The sequence below is a fragment of the Bactrocera dorsalis genome, chromosome 4 (assembly GCF_023373825.1).
Source record: "Bactrocera dorsalis isolate Fly_Bdor chromosome 4, ASM2337382v1, whole genome shotgun sequence".
NCBI lineage: Eukaryota > Metazoa > Arthropoda > Insecta > Diptera > Tephritidae > Bactrocera > Bactrocera dorsalis.
Genome location: NC_064306.1, coordinates 18028850 through 18054569, shown reverse-complemented (window position 1 = coordinate 18054569; position 25720 = coordinate 18028850). Strand labels below are relative to the sequence as shown.

Here is a 25720-nt window from a genome sequence, read left to right as displayed (position 1 = left end):
TGGTAAGATTTGTCACGTGGCGGGTCCCAAACCCTGCGGAGGGGATGTTTCGCCTTCTCACTTTAGGTCGCCTTCAAACGGATGTTCTTAGGCTACCCAGAGGATACTTGGTCAAAGACCGGAAGTCGTGAGCTGCTTGAGTCATATATAAAAGAATCGTTTCTGACCACTCCCAAGTGAATGGCGATCAGAGAACTTTCCTCACTTACGTGAACTTCTACACATGTCTCCATGAAGTGGTTTTCATCACTTCATATAATACTGGATCTTTCTCTGCATCATTAATTTCCGCAGAAATGAGTTTATCAATTTGATCTGGTGTGACAACCATCCACAATCTAAAGAAGAATATGATGTACGTGCGACAAACCTCTTTTGCCACTAAACAGAGTACATTTAGCATCTAACAGCACCACATATACCTACTCTACTCCAAAATAAAGTCCATGAAACATCGTAACTGTTGTTTGAAAAGTCGTGCTGTGACATCGTGACGATCGCTTGCTGATTGAACGCGATCCATAATTCCGCACGTATGTCACTGCATCATGGGAGTACTTCTTGCCTTGCCTTGTGCTGCCATACTTTGATGGACCGATATTAGGGCGACCTCTTGGTGGCTTCGTAACAAATTTCAATCTGCAATTGACCTTTTTGTGTGAAACGCACGTAAAGTTTTCACTGAATAATTTTCAATAATTTTTCTTTTGAATAGCCGAAATAAAAAAGCAAGCGACCGAAATTGAACTATTCAAATAATTTACAAATCAAAATATTGAAAAACAAAACAAACAAAAATTAAAAAAAAATGTTTGTGGAAAAAAGTTACTTTTTGGAATTATCCAATTTGCCGACTTTTCATGAAAAGTATAAGATATTTTTATTTCTAAACCTTCCTTGATCCACAACGAACAACCTCTTAAAATTTCATCAATATTGGTTCAGCCGTTCTCTTAGCGTTACTAACGAACAAACATTCATTCGTTTGTATGAGAAAAAGAAAAGGGCTGTTTTTAGGGGTTTTCCGGCAATTATTCGAATTTTTTTCTCCGCAGAAACCATCCCTGAACCTCAACGAACATTTTAAAATAAGAATTATCAAATTTGGTTGAGTCGTATGAAAGTTATGAGCGTACATACATACATTTTGGCGATTCATTTTTATTTATATAGATTTCCATAATGTTATGTGCGGGCTTTGCTCCAATGAGTATTCATTATTTATTACCGTTTTCAATGGTAAATACATTTTTACAGTGTCGGTAAGGCAAATTTTTAAAGTAATATGATGGTAAATACCACGCGCTTGTCGCAATATTCACCGCAATTATACCGGGAACTAAAATCCAGTATACTTGAGCAATAGAGGTGATAGATGATAAATAAAAAATGGAAAAGTTTTATTCATTTAAAATTCTTCTTACGATTTTTTAATAATCACCCCTTATCATGCGTTTCGATTACGTTCCCGCTCTACGCTCCGCCGGAGTCGAAATTAGGTATCATGCGTTGCAATTGGATTGAAAGAAGAAGAGGAAGAGCTATAACTCTAATCAGCTGTTTGCCTTGAAATATGTGAAACTGGAACATAACAAAGCAAAAATACACAAATTACTGCTGTTCAAAGAAAATAAATAAAAGTAAAATTTTTATATTGTTATTATTTTTATTAAACGTAACTATGGAATCTTTATCCGCGGCGATATTACTGGTTGAGGAGGAGAGCAGCGCATCTCAGAAGGCTGGGGTGAGAATTGAAAGGAGAAGATTACGAGATATGTATGTGCGATCCCTTAGAGATGAATGACGGGCTGTAAGTAATTTCACGTGAAAGTATAAGTAGATTCAAAAAAAACTTTCGTCTGAATAAGGACGCATTCAAGTATCTCCTAGATACGTTTGCGGAAGAGACGACGGCAAGTAAATTTGATGCTACCTCTTTCCAAAAAGCCTGCACATCTTCTTTAGGACGCTGGTGGAAATGTTGACTATATCTAGCTTACTCTCCATCATATCTGCCAATTTTCCATATTGCTCTGGTGTTGTTGTTTTTGACCTGAAAGCATATCAAAAAACATCACTAAAATATCGTGTGTTTTACAACTTTTAAATACAAGTTTTACTTACATTTTTAGAAAATTCAAAAAAAAATCACGCAAATAAAATTTTCGCAGCAAAATAAAAACACAAAAAGTTCTCCGCCAACAAAATTGCAACTTAGCAAAACGGAGCTACGATCGAAAAGCATGATAGGCAGAATTGTAAATTTCGAAGTTTAACTGAACGGGAACGGAACGCATGATACCAAAGTCGCCAAACGGAGAAAATTTCAATCCAAGTCGAAATGCGTGATAGGGGTGAATATGTTTTCTCAAAACACTTCACTTCGCGAGAACGAAGCCAGTTTTCACCGAATAATAAGTTTACTGCAGTCCATGAGCAGTACGTTATAATAATATAGTACTTCTATCTACGACGGTTACAGCGAGCGTTCTTGCTACACATCTTTAATATTTAGAACACGAAAGTTATCTATTATGTAAAAGCGATAGAGAGTAGCGAATCGAACAAGCTATACTAGCAAAATATACCGTATTTAGACGAAGATTGAAAATAAATATAAGTGGAACTAGAGAGAAAATTGCAGAAGTAATCCCATTTTTAAAATAATGAAACAGACTGAACTTAATATCAACCACAATGATGCCTTCCATTACTAGGATAACAGAGACTATAAAGCAAACCCAACCACCTAACACCACTTTCCTTATTGTGCCAGCTATGTGACTTAACACTTTTCCCTAAATAAAGTCTAGGTATTGACTATAAAAACTGCTAAGAAATATTAAAGGAGAAGTGGGGTTCGCTGGCGACAGTCCAAGTCGATTAGTTAGTAATTGTTCGGAATGATAACTAGGGATCACAAAGCATAAACAAATTTGAGAGACAAGTTGGGTTGGCTGACTATAGTCCACGGGAAAGGTTAAGGTCACAAGTCATTTTCAGATCTAGTGTACCATTCGAACGAATTGGGAAAGATATATGGAGAAATTTTCGTTATGGATTATTTGGCCGAGTGGTCTGGAGATAGTTCCAATATATTGGTATGCGAGGTGCTGGGTTTGTATTTTTTGCAAACAATTAATTAACACTTAAAAGTAAAAAAAATTTGAAATCAAATTTAGGCTTCTCATTTTTCAATAAATATTATATTACAAATAAATTGAAGGATCAGTCGCATTTTGTTTCTTATTAGCTATTTTTGATCCAAACTGTATTGCTCTTTTTTTTTCATAAGCTATATTTCTTAAACCTAATTGGAAACCATATAGTCGTAAAAATAATTTATCACCTACTCCTTCTTTCAGTAGAAAGCAACAAAGCTGCGATGGTGAGAAGCTGCGAACATACTGAACTAGATGTTCTTCAATGAAAGGGGCTCTTAACGTTTTACTATTATCTGCTACAACCCTATCATCGCGCCCTAAATTTCGAGCCCAGATTCGGTTCCAATCCTTATCCAATTCTTTATGAAGGTTTTCCAGTTTTTCGATATCAGTACCTTTAAAGCGCCAAAACGCATTCCTATGACGCGTATATCCTCCAAACAGCTCATCCGCGCCACTTCCAACTATAACAACCTGAAAGTATGAATCAATATTAAACATGAAGTTAGGCGTTTGTTTACATCTTGATCATATATAGACATACATATGTGTCCAAATATTACACAAAATATGTTTACTATAATATATTCCAGTTTTTTAAATTTTAACTGGAGGACATTATAACAGTAGAAAAGCCTTAAGGGATGTGTGAAATTTCCGAAAATTCAATTTTTTTTTTTGCATTATGGGATATTACACACGGTAATAATCATTCTCTCAAATTTTGAAATCGAAATTCAAATTATCACGGTCGCTACAGTGTTTCTTGTAAAAAGGGAACAGAGTGGAGAACGGATCGAGACAATCTTTAAACGCGTTTTTCTCAGAATGGTGTTTTTCAAAAGGGTTTCCACTCTCAAAGCAAGAGTTTTGAAGATATGTATCTAGTTCCAATTTGAAGAGAACATTTCTAACGTCATTCTGTATCGCGCAATGGAAGTTTTTTTTTTGAATCTTCCTATTTTTTCTACGAAAAACTAAAAAAAATCAATTTGTATTCATCATAAATGTATTTATTTATTAAAAAAAACCGGACCGATTAGTTAATTTCAACATTAAAAAAATGGCGAAAATCAGTGATTTTTCGGAGAGTCACACTGAGACGATCCCTTAAATAAAAATGTTCAACACATAATTGCGATTTTAACGATAGAAAATTAAGGTTTATTTTTTGTGTTGATACACATTTTGAAATTTTAACTCCTCAAATGTTTATAGGAAAGTTCAAGGCTTTTGAATTTGGTCAACAAAAAACCTCTAAACTTTATTTGTCACAGGTTGTTTTTAGAATGTGATTACACTAGTTGAGACGAATTCACCGGGGTACTTGAAACGTGTTTTTTTTTCTAATTACATGGGTTTTCTCGAGTTGGCAGAATAACTCCTTACAAGATAACCTAAAGTGAAAAAATACGTGGTTTAGTTAAAACCTTAATTTAGAACTTGGAAGAAGGAAAAAATACTGAAAGTTGGATTTTTGGACACATTTTTACAAATAAATAGAATTTCAGTAAATATTTCGCGACGTTTTTTTCAAATAGTTGTAATCGAAAAAAAATCCTTCGTCGAAGTCTTTAAGAATTATATCTTAAAGACATGTGTTAAATTTCATGAAGATCGGTTGAGTAGTTCTCGAGAAATCTTGTCAACCGACTTCAAAAACACAGTTTCGAGAAAAACGCGTTTAAGGACGGCGCACTTAGCCTAGCTAGCCTCAACAACAAGTTTTGTAGAATTTAAGAAGACTATACAAATATTCGATTTTCTGAAACTCGTAAACCCATGTAACGACTTCAACTGTTTATGTATTTATATGTAATCAAAACACTCAAGCGCAACTGACACTTTAATCTTAACCTTAGCGAAAATAAATGATTGCTGGTTCGTTGCTTTTAGATTCCAACCTGTATTCTGGTTGTTAAGGGGCAGAATTTGAAAAATCGAATATATTTTTTTTTGTTTTTCCATTTAATTGAAAAAAAATCAAAAAATTTTCTAATAATTTTTTAATTGCAGCTTCCAGTGTGGTCAGTTTTTTCTTAAAACTACTTTTTCAAATTGGCTACAAAAACCACTTTGATTTTTTCCGCTTATTTATTTAGTATAAATGCATTTCTCCGTACAATGTTTACTCAGTTATTTGATGGTATGGAAAAATTCGACATTTCTTTCAAAGTCTGGCATTTTGTTAAATTTAAAAGTCATTCTATAAACAATATCTTAGATATTTATTTTATTTTTACATTCAGTGTTCCTAACCACAGTCAAGGATTTCAAAGTTGATGTTTTGGTTGTAATTCGTTACCTTATTAGTTGACGGTGAGACAGAATATTTGTTGAAAAGTAATCGCAAATTATTAAAATGTTCACTTTTATTTTAATGTTATTTAGATGGTACTAAGAGTTCAGATATAGACTTATGTTTTATGTAACGAAATCTAAGATATTGTAATGTTAGTATTGTATTTCAGTTCGTGGCAAAATCGTACTTCTCATATATACATACATTCATACATATGTACATATGTATGAGTTGATAGGTAGCTAATCTTACTTAAGGGGTTAGGGGTAGTCAGAGGCACGAAAAATGAGAGTTTTCAGTATTTTTTTTTTTTGCTACTAAATCATGTTATTTTACAAAAGTAGTTATTATAGGATGTGTTGACTTGAAGTCATGAAAATTTCAAAAAAAAAATAATAATTTCCAAAGTTATAGTTGTTTGTGTTTTCAAAAAAAGGTACTTGCGGTGACAAGCATAAGTCCTTGGAGATTCATCTAAAAACAATCGGACAAAAAAAAATTTGTTTTATAAATAGATAATCCCGGGCGGATCGAAGGATTTTATTTTTTCTTCAAAATTAACATAATGACGGCCTCAGGAATTTTTTTCTAAATTTTCGCGAAAAAACCGAAATTTTTGAAAACATAAAAATCCTTCGATCAGGCCCGAGTTTATTATGTATTCTAAAAGCTGTATAAATTTCATTAAAATCTACTGAACGGTTTTCAAATTACAGTTGTCACCGATTCAAAAAATATAGTTTTGAGAAAAACGCGTTTAAAGTTTCACACTAGCGCTTTGATGTGCCCGAGATCTCTTTCTTATTTTTCGAATAACTCAAAAACTAATTATCGGATCAACATGAAAATTTCAGGGAATATTTTTAAGATATTACACATAACAAAAATGCAAAAAAAACTAATAATAATTTTTCGAAAGTTCTAACTACCCCTAACCCCTTAAACTATTCAAGGAATGAGTAAAGGGAATTATTTCCACTTTAAAATTCTTCCAAAGATAGCAGATGTGTTCAATTAAAAAAAGTATTATTTGCTGGGAAATGTTATGTGTATCTATTTTTAGGATGCACAAAAGCAAATATGTAATGAAATATGCATAAGATAAAAAAAATATTTTAGAAAGCTAGCAAATGATATTTATTTTGAGAGAATGATATGAAAGAAATAGGAAATTTACAGACTCCAATTGCTACAAAAGTTTTCTCATTACAACCGTATCAAAATGTTAAAACAGTTTTAGTGAAAAGAGTTGCGAAATATTTAAAATCAACATAAAATATATATGTAAATCAAAAAAAAAAGGGACGATAAAAACTTACTTAACACTATGACATTCTATTTTTAAATCAGGACTTTGTAACGGGTGATTTTTTTGAGGTTAGGATTTTCATGCATTAGTATTTGACAGATCACGTGGGATTTCAGACATGGTGTCAAAGAGAAAGATGCTCAGTATGCTTTGACATTTCATCATGAATAGACTTACTAACGAGCAACGCTTGCAAATCATTGAATTTTATTACCAAAATCAGTGTTCGGTTCGAAATGTGTTTCGCGCGCGTGTTTTGTTCAGCGATGAGGCTCATTTCTGGTTGAATGGCTACGTAAATAAGCAAAATTGCCGCATTTGGGGTGAAGAGCAACCAGAAGCCGTTCAAGAACTGCCCATGCATCCCGAAAAATGCACTGTTTGGTGTGGTTTGTACGCTGGTGGAATCATTGGACCGTATTTTTTCAAAGATGCTGTTGGACGCAACGTTACGGTGAATGGCGATCGCTATCGTTCGATGCTAACAAACTTTTTGTTGCCAAAAATGGAAGAACTGAACTTGGTTGACATGTGGTTTCAACAAGATGGCGCTACATGCCACACAGCTCGCGATTCTATGGCCATTTTGAGGGAAAACTTCGGACAACAATTCATCTCAAGAAATGGACCCGTAAGTTGGCCACCAAGATCATGCGATTTAACGCCTTTAGACTATTTTTTGTGGGGCTACGTCAAGTCTAAAGTCTACAGAAATAAGCCAGCAACTATTCCAGCTTTGGAAGACAACATTTCCGAAGAAATTCGGGCTATTCCGGCCGAAATGCTCGAAAAAGTTGCCCAAAATTGGACTTTCCGAATGGACCACCTAAGACGCAGCCGCGGTCAACATTTAAATGAAATTATCTTCAAAAAGTAAATGTCATGAACCAATCTAACGTTTCAAATAAAGAACCGATGAGATTTTGCAAATTTTATGCGTTTTTTTTTTAAAAAAAGTTATCAAGCTCTTAAAAAATCACCCTTTATAACCTAAGCGATAAGAAAAAAAACATCAATAAAGAAGCAAATAAAAGTAGGTATTAATTATTTTTTTTTTAATGAATAACAATCATTTATTTCTTCCACCACATTAATATGTAAAATACGTCGTGCTCACTTTTTTTATTAAACTTCCTAAGTTTAAAATGTTATAAAACAGAAAACGATTGGTAATAAACGTCGCTTATAAGCTGGTTATGACAAACTGATCTGAGTAATAATCAATTATATTGGTGTCAAAATATGTCATAATTTTTAATAATTAATTTTTACAATATATTTAAGTTTAGTTACCCTTGCTGGTGATAAATATTCCTTTCCTAAGCATATTCCCTTGCCGCGGGAAGCGAACCAAAACGCAGAACCAATACTTTCATCCAAAACAGTTTTTAAAGGATATATAAGATGTTTGATATGGCTCTGCAAATTATCATATAGTTCTTGTCGCGATATATTAACTTCGACATAGTTCCAATTTCTAAAAAATATACATGTTTCAATGAAGTAGTTTACCTTATATTAATATTTACCTTTGAGGATATAACTTTTTTAATTCCGCAAAAGAATTTTTGGCAGTTAATCTATCAGGTACATCCCAACTGGTTTCTAGACCTGGACTCAGTCTTTCAAACGCTATATTTATGAGATCGATTGAATCATGATCGTCAACATATTTGTGTGATAACGCTGCTAAAATTGAGCAGTCAATTCCACCAGAAAATAGAATAGCGATCTTAGCATGATTGCAAATGCCTTGCTGATTTGAACAATTGACGCACCGCGGAGGAGTGTGGCGAACACGATTTTTGACAGATTCTTCTAGCAATAATGAGAAACTCTGCAATTCCTCTAATACATATTTGTTCTCCAACAAAATTTCAAACAAATTGTTACAAGTGGGTTCCAGATTTTTGCACATTTCATAGAAATTAAAAGATCTCTATAAAAATGAAAAATGTTATGTTATGTATTTGTTTATATTTTATCTTGATTTGACTTGATTTTCATACAAATACTTGATTTTCATAGAAACGTAATATAAATAGCAAACAGCATAGCATGTATAGCTCCCGAGCACTTCTTATAATTATCTCGCAAACTAGTTTGTATTTAGGCATAATCAATGGTAAAAAGGTTCAATTTCCATGAAGGAGAGGATTTCTTTCCTCTTCAAGAGGGAATAATTTTAACGAAGATTAATTTATTAAGGGATCGTCTCAGTGTGAAATTTTCGATAAATCTTTATTGCATTGTCGGATAGTATACACTATAATAATCATTCTCTCAAGCTTTGAAATCGAAATTCAAATTATTACGGCCGCTGCAATTTCTTGTAGGAAGGGAACAGAGTGGGGAACATAGCGACTCCAATCTTTAAATTCGTTTTTCCCAAAATGGTGTTTTTCAAAAGGGTTTCCCCTCTCAAAGGAAGAGTTTTGAACATTTCTACCTCCAATTTGAAGAGAACATTTTTAACGTTATTCTGTATGGCGCAATGAGTTTTTTTTTTTTAATTAATAATAATTTTAGGATTCTCGATAACAAACTGAATTGCATGCCAATACTTTTTCCCATTTTTCTCGTTGCGATTTGTCGCTTCTTGCACGGAATATTGATAAATTGCTTCCGCAATCTTGAGCTGATTGAGTCAAGTAATTTTGACAGATGGTTACGCAATGTGAATGATCCACATTAGAAGAGCAAGAGAAAATAAACATATGCGTATAAGTATATAAATATTTTCATTGCGGTTTAAGGAATGTGGATGAAGATTTGTAAGTTTCAAAATGAACTATATTTCATAATAATGATTTTATCTAATTGTGGGCTGAATTTATTGATGACTTTGATTTTTCTTCAAGAAACAATTGTTGATTTAATGTTTCTTCGTAAAACCAACATTGCCATATTCGTATTTTATTGAAAAAATGTATTAAAAATTAGTACTCGATTTCTTTAGAGCCTTTTTTTCTTGACCATTTTTTAAGTGTTTTTTTTTTTACAATTCGTGAGAGCTGAATACTAAGCTTATTCGTGAAAATGCTTTTGACAAGTTTGTTGGGTTGAGTGGTTATCGATAAAAACGAATTTCGAAACTTGAACTAACATCCAATTAGGTTTAAGTGGCTGGTGCAAATTCATGTCAACACAACGACTCATACAAATCTTAATTGAAAAAATAGCATGTGTTCATATGCACGTACCGTGGTTTCCAAATCATTGCATAACCATTTTGGTTGCAAGTAATTCTCAATAGAGACATTTATCCTAAAAATCTCATTAAATTTTTTTATTTCATTTAACATCGTATGGTCAATTTCTCTCCAAGGATATAGTTTCCATTCAGTGGGCAAAGTAACATTAAATGCATAAAGTCCCAGAGGTGGTAATTCCATTATCGCGGGCACATCATCTCCGTTGGCGTTAAAGTTATCTGTTAAATAGTTATACTTTTAAAATTAATATAATATAAATATTCAGTAGTTCAAAAACATTATTTTTATAACGCTATTGTAAGATTCACTTACATACAGTTGTCCACAAAAAAATAGGAGTGACCACATGGGAAAAACAAATTGTTAATTTTCATTAACAAAAAAGTTTTCTTTTTTTAATTTAAGCATAATGTAATTTGCTAAGGATCTATTAATATTTCCAGATTCCATCTTTTTCAATTAAACATAAACAAAGTTTTATATCGCAGTTTATATGAAGTAAACTAAAAAACTAGTTCCACACAAAATAGGAGTATTTTATATAATAAGAGACCGTTCTATAATTTTAATATATAATGTTTCCAAAGTTTCACAGCATATTGAAATAATTAATATTTTGTTGAATAACCTAGATTTTTTTAACACAGTATCACATCTCCGAGGCATGGAGTCTATGAGATCCTGGCAACGTTTTATTGGTATTCTTTTCCAAGCCTTTTTCACTACTTGCCATAAATCTCTCGAATTGGTTGGTTTCTCTTCAGCTACTTTCTTCCTGATATCTGTCCACAGATTTTCAATGGGGTTGAGGTCAGGAGACTGAGCTGGTCACCACATAATCTCAACTCCATTGGCCCTAAACTATTTTTTTGCGCACTTGCTGGTATGTTTAGGGTCACTATCCTATTAATATACATATCAATGGCCACACACATAGAGATACCACATACCATTACCTCATCTAATATTTTGACATATACCCTTTGGTTCATGTTGCCTTCAACTAAGTGTATTGGACCAACACCACAATGTGAAAAACAACCGCACACCATGATTTGGCATCGTCAAGTATATCGGTTTTTGTGGTAAACCAGGGATTACATTCTGAGTTAGGGGGACGTCGAACAAAGTTCCTAGATCCTATACTATCAAATAACTCAACTTTGTATTCGTTTATCCATAATATGTTTCGCCATTTGGACGCGGGTCAGGAGCCATGCTCTTTTGCAAATTGTATGCGGGCGTCCACGTGAGTGGATAGTTACACTATCATCCCAACCAGACACCACAAAACAAAATATTGCAAATTGGACAAAATAAAAGATTAAAGACAAATAAGTAAACATTACAAAAAATAAGATAACAAGTAGAGATAAAGAACATAATGCAAATGCATACAAACATGTTTTGGTCCTTATGTTTGACTGTAATGATAACCCAGACATTATCGGGTAAACCACACAATCATATTTGTTTGCATTCAATAGAAAATAAGATTACATTTAACAAATATTGTATTTCATAAGAAAATAAAAAAAACAAAGAAATAGATTAAGAAAATTGTAATCACTTTAGTAGTTGTATAAGCAGAACATAATTTGAAAAAGGATCAGAATGAAGTATAATGTCACAGAAGTAACATCGTTGGCATTTTTATTCCTCCGCTCGAACAACTAAAACTGGCGCAGCCGGTAAAAACAAACTGCAAAGTTGAGCGATACTCAAAACTGAAGTTTTTTAAGTTTCGTAAGCTTTAGCAACGGGAAGCAAATCCTAAGATTAGCTCCCATTTTAAAGATCTCTTATATATATAAATATATAAGTCGGTCGGCACGGATAGCCAAGTTTAAGAAACTTAAGTTTCTACACAAGTTATCTGGAACGTCGGAGAGCGACTCCGAGGATTACAATTTGTGAAGGCGAAGAATAGCTTCATTCCGCCCATCAACATTACCAGGAAAAGTGGGATTAAAGATTAATGCCCCACACACAGAAGACGCAGAGAGAGCGAAGTGCACCATACAAAGCAACAACAACAACTTCAGTTGTATTCAAAGATGACAGGATCGCAAATTTTGAAGGAAGCTTCAAGAATCATGGACTTTGACGGCAGAGATTTATCATCGTTCATCAGGGAAGTTGACATGACCCTTCCTTTATTCAACCCCAACCCATCAATGTTGGAATTTGCAACGCAGCGACACGTCACAACAAAAATTAAAGGAGAAGCAGCAAGTGTCATCCCGCCTTTGGGACCTACACCAACATGGCAGCAAATGAGAGAAGAGCTCATAAAGAATTTTGGAGTAAAGGAGTCGTACCACACCCTTTACAATCAGGCGATAACTATACGTAAGTCAACATCTTCAAAATTTAAAATATATTTTAGATAAACTAAATTTAAAACATGAATTCGATAGGATAAGGCCTATAGAGTTTTCTCCAATTAACAACGAAAGTTTAATTCTAAAAACATTTTTAAATGGGATACACCCCAACTTAAGCAGTGTAGTGATTAGTAGAAATATAAGCACCATTAGAGAGGCTTTAAGCGCTCTTCAAGAGACAGGTTTACTAATACAATTTGATAAAACACAAAACAATTATCAAAGAAATAATTATAGAAATTTTTCAAATAGAAATTCTTTGGCTCACAATTTCGGCAATTTCAATAATAAACAGTATATGCAAAATTCCAATAATTTTCAATTTGGACAAAATCAGCAGAGAGAATTTCGTAACAATTCTAACCAAAATGACAATTATCAACAATTTAGCTTTGGACAAAATAGGCAAAATAATTCTCAACTATCTAGAAGATATAATTCAGTCCAAAGGAGACAAATTTTCCAAGATTTGGCACATGGTGAATATCTGGTCAGTTGTTGATTTGCCAGGCCTAAATCCGCACATATAAAGTTCAATCAGTTTGTTGACGGTGGGCTTTTATCTTTCACACAATACGCTCGATAGAACTTTATTATCCCACGGTAGCTGGCACAGATTGTGGGGTCTCCCTTTTTGTGAATTGTGCGGATCACACTTAAATTCCAATCGTTGGGACAGATAAGGTTCAATCAGTTTATTGACGGTGGGCTTTAATCTTTCACACAATACGCTCGGTTGAACCTTATACGCGATTTTGAGGAGGCTTATCCCACGGTAGTTGGCGCAGATTGTGGGGTCTCCCTTTTTGTGGATTGAGCAGATCACACTTAAATTCCAAAGAACACACACAAAGAAGCTGATGCATGCTCCTTTACAGTTTTTCGCCGACATGTTTGAATAGCTCGGCCTACAATCCATCGGCCACCGCCGCTTTGTTATTCTTCAGACTGGTAATTGCTCTTCAAACTTCTTCATAGTCGGGTAATGGAACAACTGCTCCTCCGTCATCGATTGGGTAATCGGATTCGCCTTCTCCCGGCGTTATATTTTCACTGCCATTCAGCAGGCTGAAGAAGTGTTCCCTCCAGATTCACAATATTTGTTAAACCCTACCAAAGAAGAGTAGTGATAACGGAGAATTTTCAGGGATTTAGACTACAAGTTACAAATCATCCGGATGGAAAAGCGCATGGTGACACGGCAGTGTTGATTAGAAATTGTTTAAACCACTATGCTCTAGAATCTCATGCTACACCACAGTTACAAGCTACAACAATATCATTAAAAAATCGGGGTTGTGACTTAAACCTTACGGCTATATACTGTCCACCTCGTTTTAAAATTACAGAAATCGAATTTGGAAATTTTTTGGAACACTAGGTCAAAGATTTCCAGCAGGTGGAGATTACAACACAAAACAGACGTATTGGGGCTCACGTCTTATTAATCCGAAAGGACGACAGCTGTATCAAACTGTTATAGGCACACTAACCTTGAAATAATATCTCCTGGTAAGCCGACATATTGGCCTAGTGATCGTAAGAAAATACCAGATTTAATTGATTTTGCTGTAATCAAAAATATAGATAAATCGCAAATAACAGCTGATACATGTACTGATCTTTCTTTTGGCACTCTCCTGTAATAATAAAATTGTGTGAACAACTCATATTCGTTAATCCAAAAGTGGGTCTAACTTCTTATAAAACGAATTGGCTAAAATATAAAAAAATACGTCAGTAGTCACGTTAATATTGAGTACAAAATAAATACAGGAAGAGATATTGACGAAAGCATAAGAGAAGTCAATGATATAATAACCAGCGCAGCTGTCTTAGCAACACCAAACAAAAGCTATAATTGAATAGCTCGGCCTACAATCTTGGCTTGGTTTCAGTCTCTAATAGAGAAATAGAAATGCTTGCAAATGAAAAAAGGTGTGCAAGACGTGAATGGCAGATAAATCGTTCTCCATCCACTAAGCTTCAATTAAAACCTGCTGTACGTAAATTAAAAAAACGCTTACACGTGAGAAAGAATTGAACACCGAAATGTATATAAAGAAGCTGTGTCCAAATTCAAATAGACAAAATTCCCTTTGGAAAGCCCAAAAGCCCATGAAGTCACCAACTGAGTCAAACATGCCTATACGAGACTTGGGTGGAAATTGGGCTCAAAGTGACGAGGAAAAGGCTAATTGTTTTGAAAATCACCTAGAAAAGGTATTTCAACCCAAACACCTTCTGAAATTATAGGTATCATCAAAGAACTTAATCCAAAAAAGTCGCCGGGACATGATAATATTTCCCCAAAAATGCTAATTGAGTTACTAATTATTGCTGTAGAGGTGCTCTTTTTGCTCTTCACTGCAATTCTTAGTTTCGGCTACTATCCAATTTCATGGAAAAAGTCGCAGATTATCTTGATAGATAAACCAGGGAAAGACTTAACACAGCCGTCTTCATACAGACCAATCAGTCTTCTACCCTGTCTTTCAAAAGTATTTGAAAAAGTATTACTATCAAAGATGTCTCCTTTCCTCCATGAAAATAATACAATAACAATGCATCAATTCAGTTTTCGTGCGAAACATGGCACAATAGAGCAAGTAAATAGAATTACTAACGAGATAAGGAAAGCATTTGAGCACAGGGAGTACTGTTCAGCAATATTTCTAGGTGTAGCTCAGGAAGGTCTTTTATATAAGATTAAAAAAATTCTACCTTTAGAATTGTATAAAACATTGGAGTCTTATTTAAAAAAAAGAAAATTTATGGTAAAAGTGTTAGATTTCATATCTGATGAACGACAGAAAAGGGCTGGTGTACCCCAGGGAAGTGTTTTAGGCCCAACACTCTGCATCATATATACAGCAGATGTTCCAACAGCTATTAATGTAATGTAAGCATATTACATTTTCGCTAAGACCAAAGATGTGCCCGGCAGTAAAAATAAACAATATTTTAGTACCCCAAGCGAACGAAGTAACATATCTTGGTATTCACCTAGATAGAAGGCTCACGTGGAGAAAACACATCTCTAGCGTGCTATCCCCCTTGCTTGGAGTCTTGTTGTGGACGACCTTCTAGCACTGCTAACTGACGATGGGATCCGCTGCCAAACTAGAACTTACAGGTGACTTTATGCTGGATATTTCCGCCAATATTTGGGCCAACGCAATGAAAATTGCAGAACATGTTTTTTATTCATAAAAGTGTTTCTTTGCGCATAAAATATATACAATTGCGCGAAAACTCCTCTTGCGTAAACTGCCGGGTTGGACTCAATGTCAGCAAGGTGTTGCTCTAAAAGTTTCGAAAGTAATAACGTAATATTTATCTATAAACAGTATTCGGGTCAGTTAGGGGCTCGTCGAAGAGGCTGTTGTGAAAATTATTAATATTGTCTTAGCGACCCATATCAGCATCTGCGGTTAAACATTTTTGGAAAAAATGAGCTCTTACAGCCCTAGAACTGGATATTAATTCTTGCAGATGCTTCAATTACACTATATTATACAAATCATGGTCAAAATATACAGTGTTAGGTACTCTTAAAAATCAAATATGACACATAAAATTATTTTCTAGTCGATGTTAATCCCGCCTAATATTGTAAATGTGAGTGGAAATTTGTTCGTTAAGTTTTCGCGCGAAAACCACTGATATTATAATAAACATAGGATACATATAGCTGAAAAAACAGAGTGTAAGAAACTTATGGCAGTGATTTTGAATATCATCCCCCGATTTCGGGATAAAAATTGCTCTTTGCGCTTATTTGGCATCGTCTTTATAAACATATGTTTGGAGCTTGCTGGGCAGCACTTATATGCTTGCTGTCAAACAAGCTTCCGTTTTTACACTTTCTTCAATGAAGGAATCCACATCTAACTGCGATCGTTATTAAACGCCACATAGTTTAGTCCTTCGAGCACGATATTATAGTATTTCATCGATATTTCGTAAATCAGATTTTATTTTAAAAAATTTTCCGCATTTTCAACATTAAACATGTATTCGATTTAAATTCATGACTCCGTGCCAAAAGCTATCAAACACTATTTACAATCTAGCAAAGTGGATGCTCTGTCGGTAGACACCGAGGTAATAACTATTTTCCTGGATTCGCATTTTCGTAGTGCTACAATAAGTGGAGCTAACATTTGGCGACGCATACAAGGTGAAGTGTGGTACAGCCCCACTAAAACTAACCTGTAACGTCTGTGGGCAACCCAAAAAAAATTGCAAACTATCGTTCGTGATTCACCTGCTCCTGTACCGCTTCCAAAATTGTCGTTGCCGTCATTTAGTGGTGCTCCCACTAAACATACCGCCTTTTCCTCTCTCTCCTTCATACGAATGGCTATTTATCGGACGGGCAAAAATTGTTCTATTTACGAAACTGTAACTGTACATTAAGAGTTGAGATCATTTTTATGATTACCTTCTTATTATCAGAAATTTGTTAAGAATTTTGACAAACTTGCAAACCACTAACTTAGAGGAGAAAATGGTAACATATCAAATAACAAAGGCACAATAGTACCAATAAAATTAGATGAACAGGCATTAGAACAGTGTTCCCCAAAGTGGGCGATAACGCCCCCTTGTGGGCGCTGCAGGTGTCAAGGGGGGCGGTAAGAGACCCAGAAAGAAAATGGGAGCGTTGTGTAGAGGCCTGGGGGTTATTTGTAATTTTAATTAGCTAGGAGGCCTCTTAGACAACGACTACATGAGCTCTCGACTCTCAACAACAACTTGTGAACATCAACTAATATGAATTAAAAGATTGCTCAAACTCGGTTCTATACTCCTATTTCTCTCCGCGTAATTCATATATTCATATTGAATATAGAAAAAATGAAAATCATGTCAATCGGTCGCTACGTTTCATAACGGGGCATCTCGACAGGATAGAATTTACAGAATACTAACTGTCAAACGTATTGTAATTGCCATTGCCAAATCTGTATGTGGCATTTGCTATCATAATATAATCATTTGCGCAAGGGTGTAGGGTAGGTAGGTTCGAGCTGATGTAGCGCACGTTTTGAGCTTTTGAACTCCTTAAACCTTTTATGTGAAAAATAAAAAAAGGATCTTTATCCTTTCTTACAAATGTATTTCTGTGAAAAATAAGATAATACGAAAAGGAGAAAGATCCTTTTTTACAAATGTATTTGTAGGAAAAATAAAAATTCATATTTTTGGACTACTATATAATAATTGTTCTTAAGCATTCCTATATAAACAATGTAATATTTATTTTATATTCATTTGTGGTTTTGCGCGCAATAGATGAGCATTACTTACGCCTCCTTTACACTACTCGCGAAGTTAAACGTATTTCTCAAAGCAAAACAATGTCGGAAGTAAAAAAGAAGAGACGGCAATACTGTGCGGAATACATTAAATTCGGATTCATTGAAAATCCCACAAACCCATCCTCGCCGTTGTGTCTTCTATGTCTAAAAACATTTCGAATGAAGCAATGAAGCCTTCAAGACTGCAAGACCATTTCAATAAAATGCATCCAGATAAAAAAGACAAGAATGTAACATATTTTCAAGACCTAGAGAAGAAGCATAATACTCAGCCAAGTGTAGGAAAACTATTTTCGGCGGCTGCTAAGCAAGATGACGACGGACGTCGAGCATCGTATAATATCTCTTTGTTAATTGCTCAAAAAGACAAACCACATAACATCGGAGAAGGGATAATATTGCCAGCAATAAATGAAGTAATAGCTACTGTGCTTCATAAACCGGCCGCAGATATTATCCGAAAAATTCCTTTGAGCAATAATTCTTTGCAAAGACGAATTGATGAAATGGCTGAAAACATTGAAGAATCATTGTACGATCACCTGAGGACAAGCCAATTCTCAATTCAGCTCGATGAGTCCACTTTACCAACTAATGAACAATTGTTGTTGTCTTACGTGAGGTTTATTAAAGATGAGAAAATATGTGAAGAACTATTATTTGCTAGAAATTTAGAGACCGATACAAAAGGCGAAACCATATTCAATATATTGGAAAAGTTTTGCGATGAGAAAGAGATCCCTTTGAGAAATATTATTTCAATTGCTACGGATGGCGCTCCGGCTATGATAGGGTGCCATAAAGGCTTAATAGCGCACTTAAAAAATAAAATTTCAGATGTCCTTGGTTTACATTGCGTTATTCATAGACAACATTTAGTTGCTAGAAACTTAAGTGAAAAACTATTTCAATCACTGCAATATGTCATCAAAGCAGTCAATAAAATCCGCAACAGCTCTTTGAATGATTAATTATTTCATCAGTTTTGTGTTACTAATGACGAGGATTTCAATCGTTTGTTGTTTTATACTGAAGTTCGTTGGCTATCAAGAGGCAATTGTCTGACTCGATTCTACAACCTGTTTGACTCTGTTGTAGAGTTCTTGGAAACTAAAGATACAGAATTTCAAGACAAGCTCATAACATCAAAGAATAATATAGCTTACATGACAGACCTGTATAAATTGTTCAACGACATGAATCTCCAACTGCAAGGCGATAAACTAAATTTAATTAAAACAAAAAACGTCGTTGCTGCTTTCGCAGCCAAACTGCTTCTACACAAAAAGAATCTGGGCAGACATGAGTTTCACAATTTTCCGAATTTATCAGTATCATGCAGTAATGACGAATTGTTTGCCTACTGTCAACATTTGGAAAACCTCCACATTGACTTCACCGAACGATACCAGGACATTTTTAACTTGGAAATACCAGATAAATAAATTGGAACCTGATATTAACAAACTTATTAAACAGCATCAGATTCATCCTTCACATTAGTTTTTAAATATGGACCGATTATTTTAGTTTTATTTTTAATAAAAGATTCTCTGTTTTAATACTATAAAGTTGTGTTTCAATAATCATTCTTATTGGCAGGTGGAGCCCGTAAAAGTTAACTTGAGACCTAAGCGCCGTTGTATGTTACCTACTGCGCTCAGGTTTCAAGTTGCTGGTTATAGTAAAAGTTTCGTTTAGAGTTCTCCGTTAATATACATATAACGCATATGTCACAATAATTAATTTGAAGTTATAGTGGTTTTTAAATAGGTGAAAAAATGGGGGCGCTAAAAAAATATTTATTCCCAAAGTGGGCGGTAGACAAAATAAGTTTGGGAACCACTGCGTTAGAAGCTACTGAAACAATAAAAAAAAAAAACAAGTTAAAGGAACAGACAGAATTATACAAGGTGTGTTCCAAAGTAAACAGGACTTAAAAAAAAACAGAACAAATGGTTTTTTTCGGCAAAATCAATTTATTTTATTCAAAATAGTCTCCTTCTGCTTCACTACGGCTTTTGCAAGGTCCAAAATCATGTCGAAAGAGTGTTTTAGCTCCTTGGCCGGTATGGCAGCCAGTATGCCGGTGCAAGCCTTTTAAATGGCCTCTAGGAAGTTTTTGTTCTTTTTGACCTCTTTAATGATGTCCTTCGAATGTTGGATTCTAAGCAATTTTTGGTCGTCAGCCAATTTGTGCGGAACAAACCGGGCACACAACTTTCGTAAACCCAAATGTTCAGTCAAAATACGATAAATCGATGGTTTGGAGATGTTCAATTTCACTTCCATGAATTTCAAAGCTGATTTTGGTTGATTTTTGATGAAATCACGCACAGTTTCGATGAAGTTTCCAGTGATCACGGATTTTGATTGGCCCACATGTTGATCGTCATTTTTGTCTTCACGACCACTTTGTTGGTTGAAACCACTCGTGCACTCTGCTACGGAATAGCCAATCATCGCCATTAACTTGTTTTATCAATTGAAACGTTTCGGTAAGAGTTTTACCAATTTTAAAACAAAATTTAATGTTGGCTCTTTGTTCGAAGCTCATTTTCGCACCGATAACACAAACATACTTCACTTCCAATCGATGAAATGTCATGAAATTCTCACCGGACAGTCGATAAAGATAGCAGATTTTAACGAAATATAGATGGCGCCACCAGGGGGCACAAGATTTAAAAAGTACTGTTTACTTTGGAACGCACCTTGTATCAACCTGATTTCGACCTAACTACTGACGCAAGCAACTGTGCAATAAGATTAGTACTTAGTCAAAGGAAAAATCCAATTGCATTCATTTCACTTACACTAATACTACAAGATTACGCAACTACCGATGTGGTATAGCTGACTTAACAATATACACTGACCGCTAGTCGCTAACCCTCTCAGTATCAGAAAAAACCCTAAACACGAAACTAAAACTATGGAAAAGCCTGATAGAAGAATATGGTCCCAAACTTAAGTATAAACCAGGAAATGAAAACTTAGTAGCAGACGCTTTGTCCAGACAAATTAATATAAGTTCGGACGTATCTATGCAATTAGTACAATCATCAGCCGTAAGACATATAAAAACGGTCAACTTAACTCATTCAAAACCCAAATAGAAATTATTAAATCACACGCAAACACGATGGAAACAACCACTCCATTCCCAAAACATGAAGATTTATAATTAATTTTAATTCAGAAGTGACATTGTGTGACAAAGGGGAGGGGGGGTCAAAAGCTTTGTGACATCACATTTCAAAATTTGTGATGTACAAACGTGAAATTTATAGGTAAACAAAAAATATTAAACATTTATAAACATAATCTTTGTTTTTTAATATTTAAGTTGTAACGAAGCTTTTTACTGCCCCTGCTTCTTACAAGTATAACTTGCTGAGGTATACTCGCCGTGTCCTGGGTTCGTTACAATAAATTTGTAAACATTGGGGCTCTTCTGCAAATCGTACTTTATTTTATTTTATATTATAATTTTAAGCAAAGTTACAAAATTGTCTCCCGCGTTATAGTTAGAGCTTTAAACATTTTAAAGATTTTCATTTAGATGCAATTTATATAGCTACAAATGCCCTAGGAAGGAGTGCATTTAACAGAGTTAAACGACGCATGGAACCTCTCAGTCGCGAACTTACTGGTGTACGAGTACTATTAAATCATGATGATTTTGGGTCACATCTTGATTCAAGTAATCGAACTACTGACGTAGATCTAGAAAAACGAAACTTCGAAAGTGCGGGCTATGTGTTGGCTAACATTTGGAGCAAGTTAGTTATTGATAATTTTCCAGTCGTTGCTGAATGTGTTGCACGAACTGTTACTGAACTGGATATTGAACAAGCTATGATGCTGAGTCACAATATTCTTTACAAATAGTTAAATGTGAAACTATTGCATGTTGCGGTGTAAGACGTCCTAGTGTTTGGAAATTATTAAAAGAAGGATTTCTACCACCACCTGTCTTAATTAAACAGACATCAGAAGGTTATGAAATCAAAGGAGGTGAAGACAACGACGCTAAGTTTGCTCCATTATTACTACAGATATTATTGAATCTCCAAGCATTATCCCATCTGAAACAAGTTCCATGTGATAGTTATTGCCCTAGTGTCGAGTCATACTTATTTAAAAGATCGTGGAGCATATGTGGCCTATATTTTTCTTCATATAAAGCCACCAATCAACACAAACAATCACAAAAAAATAGCTATCACGAAAATTCGTCCTCAATGAATTGCGGCTAGACATGCCCGAGAGATTCTCTGTTTAATGAATGATGGCGATGCTTTATGGATGGAAGAAGACGATGTTGATACGATACGATCCAAAATGTGACAACTTGTGACAGGGACTCCCAAATATTCCCATACTGTACCGAATTAATGACAGATAACGAAAACATATTCGTAGGCATTGGCACAAAAGCTTTCTTAAACAAGCCTCAAATAACGCTTACGCAACATTCAACATCGAACGTGGAAGTTTACATTCAAGAATATTAGAAACTGCTTGTACAATAGCCACTGACAAGGAAAGTGCAGCTTAGGAAGAAATATTTTCAGCAATACGTGTATACAACACGGCCATACATTCGGTTATCCACAAGGACAATATACGTAATATTCAAACCAATAATAATAATCCAGATGATCCTGACAATAACGGGGCACCAAATAGCTAACCTTGAAAGAAAGAAATATATATTAATGGACAGACCTATTCTACTTGTAGGAAAAGAAAGACTACCTACTTATTTCATATGGTAAATTTCACAACAGTGCAGTTTAGCAGTATGAAACATTAATAGAATCAATACGAAATAGTGATACTATTCTGTGCACTTGACAAATTCAACATATTCCTAGTTTATCAAAATTTTAAATTTACCAAGCATTTCGTATTCTGTGTCTGAAATAAAAAGCTCTTTTTTTATAAGTTGTTAAGATGTCAAATGCTTTTGACAGAGCTCGTTATGAATTAAATATCTGATTGAGTATCTTGTTGTGAAAATAAAAGATATTTTACTTTTGTTATTATTGTTAAACGAAGTTGAAAATTATGAAAATAAGAATCGCGCGCCGCATTTAAAATGTTTACGCGACGATAGCAATCCATTTTCGCGAGAATACCTTTCTGCAAAATTTTCAATTAACTCTGAAAATTGTCGTCGTCTAATTGATGAACTAGCCCCACACGATACAAAAACGTCACTACCTTTAACTGGAAGGGTTCTAGTGGCTTTGAACTTCTTTGGACAAGGCTCATACCAGAAATGTGTAGGTAACAACGTCAACTTGCCCATGAGTCAGTCGTCCCTTTCGAGAAGTGTGCGGGCTGTAGAAAACTTATTGTAAAGGTAAGAGGAGGAGAAATAAAGTTTCCCAGTCCAACAGAGGAAGAAACTAAGAAATAAATAAAAATGGGGCAAGTTTTAGTAATATACTAATTTAAGCTAATTTATTTGAAATTATTGGCTTGATTTATTGTGATAGACTAAACATGAAGTGAGTAAGAAAAAGGAATACAAACTAGTATGCAAAGAGATGAGGATAACGGGAAATAGTGATGGGAAGTGTTGCCACGTATATATATTTCCAACACTCCTTCTCAACACTTTACAAAAATTATTTACTTATATCTATTAATATATACCCATCTCTTTTGAGAAATGTAAATGCTTTAACTTTTGTAAATTTTTAGTTAACATGTCTGACATCATATTGTTTGTTGAAATATAATTTAAATCTATTTCATTGTTAATGTACATCTGCCGGATATGTTGAAATTTGATGTCAATGTGCTTGCTTCGTGCATGATAAATTGGATTCCTCACCAGACTTTGGGAACTCAGATTGTCGTTATTTATTACCATAGGTCCGCTCTTGTCAAAACCCATTTCTTTTAGAAGTTTGGTTATGTACGCTGCTTCCTTTGCTGCCGCAGATAATGATACATACTCGGCTTCTGTACTACTTAGAGCTACGACGCTCTGTTTTTTAGATTCCCAAGAGAATACACCACCAGCTGCTACGAAAGCATACCCCGTATAGGACTTACGGTCAGTTGGATCACTACCCCAATCAGCATCTGCAAAGCCCTCAATATCTTTGCCAGTTTTTACGTAGTGTAATTTAAAATCCGCTGTCTTCTTCAAATACCGTAGTAAATGCTTTACTCCAGCTTCATGCTCTATATGTGGATCTGTATTACGCTGAGATAATTTGCTAACTGAATGGATGATGTCAGGACGAGTTGATATTGCTAAATACATTAGCGCGCCTACTATTGATTGATACTGCACTTTATCGACCTTCTTGCACATTTCGTTACCGCAATGAACCTTAAACCCAGCATCCAATGGAGTTGTAGCGTCTCTACAATCTTCCATATTGTACTCTTTAAGTAACCTTAAAATGTACTGCTTTTGACACAACGCCACACTGCCCGTTTCACCGCAACGCCCTATTTCCATGCCCAAGAAATGCGTTAACTGACCACCGTCAACGATATCAAACTTGCTTGCTATGTCGGCTTTGATCTGGATTAGTTCAGACTTATTCGAACTCGATGATTAAATCATCTACGTACACTGCAATTAAATTCGTTACATTTTTCGAATTTCTCACATAAATGCATGACTCGCTGGGACATGGCTTAAATTCCATATCTTGAAGAACAGAATCTAATTTCGCATTCCATTCACGACCGCTTTGCTTTAAACCGTATAAAGACTTCTTTAGTTTCAATACGCGATCTGGATATCTTCTATCGATGAAACACTCTGGTTGCTGCATATAAACCTCGTCATGCAATTCACTGTTGAGATACGCTGATGACACGTCAATTTGGTGTAAGTACAAATTATGTTCAACCGCCAATGCGATTACCATTCGAATATTTGCGTATCTGACGACTGGAGAAAATGTTTCAAAATAATTTACACCGTATCGCTGACTGCAACCCTTGGCTACCAATCGCGCCTTAAATTGCTTAATATCGCCGAATTTGTCACGTTTAACAGTATATACCCACTTGCATCCAACCACCTTTTGACCTTGTGGCAAATCAGCAAGTATCCAAGTGTCATTTTTCACGAGTGCTGCATACTCCTTCTCCATCGCGGCTTTCCATTCAGTAGAATGATCGCTATTTAACGCCTCTGCAACACTGTTTGGTGCCTCTACTGACTCTTCACACATTAAATGGAGTTCATTGTATTGTTTTCGCGGACGTCCTCTTTTGCCAGTACGCAACAATTTTGGCCTACCTCGACCAATCACTACTGCTTCCCGTCTACACCTTCGCTGTTTACCAATTGAGTATCTGCTACTTCGCCATCGTTGTTTTTACTATGTAACTGCACTGTAGGCAACACGATGCCCTGCAGTTCACCTTCGTCGAATTCGATGAGTTTCGTATCTGCCTGTTGAGTATCATTAGGCTTTTCGATGAAGATAACATCGCGGCTGACAAAAACTTTTCTGCTTTCTTGATCATACAGACGATAACCCTTACTTGTTTCTGAATAACCGATCATAATGCACTCTTTACCTTTAGTGCGAAACTTTTTTGATTGTTTTTTATCGAGAGCCACTGCCGTCGAACCGAAAATTTTAAAATGCGATACACTGGGTTTCGTACCCACCCACAATTCATGTGGCGTTTTGTTCATGAGAATTTTTGTCACTGTTCGATTACGTATATATGCAGCTGTTTTCACTGCCTCTGCCCAAAAATGCTCGCCAATTTTCGCATAATCTAACATTGCTCTAGCCATTTCTACTAATGTCCTATTTGCACGTTCCGCTACACCGTTTTGCTGCGGAGTATAAGGCACTGTTAATTGTCTCATTATACCGTTTTGTTTTAAATAAGAATCAAACACATTTGATATGTATTCGCGACCGTTATCGCTTCTCAAGTTTTTAATTTTACAACCGGTTTGCTTTTCTGCCATAGCCTTGTATTCCTTAAAGGCCTCAAAAACAGCATCTT

General features: G+C 35.1%; 2 protein-coding genes across 3 annotated transcripts in view; both read right to left on the bottom strand.

Moving 5' to 3' along the window:
• The window catches only part of LOC125778134 (uncharacterized), a 171888-nt gene that overhangs the window by 11126 nt on the left and 135042 nt on the right, over window positions 1–25720 (bottom strand). The gene's annotated exons all lie outside the window — the stretch shown is intronic.
• LOC105224823 (asparagine synthetase domain-containing protein CG17486) overlaps window positions 3169–25720 on the bottom strand; it is a 39664-nt gene continuing 17112 nt past the window's right edge. For both annotated transcript variants that reach the window (XM_049454655.1, XM_049454654.1), the window contains exons 2-5: window positions 9982–10211; window positions 8308–8717; window positions 8072–8255; window positions 3169–3641 (exon numbers count right to left, since the gene is read on the bottom strand). In XM_049454655.1, coding sequence (XP_049310612.1) covers window positions 3213–3641; window positions 8072–8255; window positions 8308–8717; window positions 9982–10211 — 1253 coding nt within the window. In that variant the 3' untranslated portion in view covers window positions 3169–3212. The remainder of the gene's footprint in view (window positions 3642–8071; window positions 8256–8307; window positions 8718–9981; window positions 10212–25720) is intronic.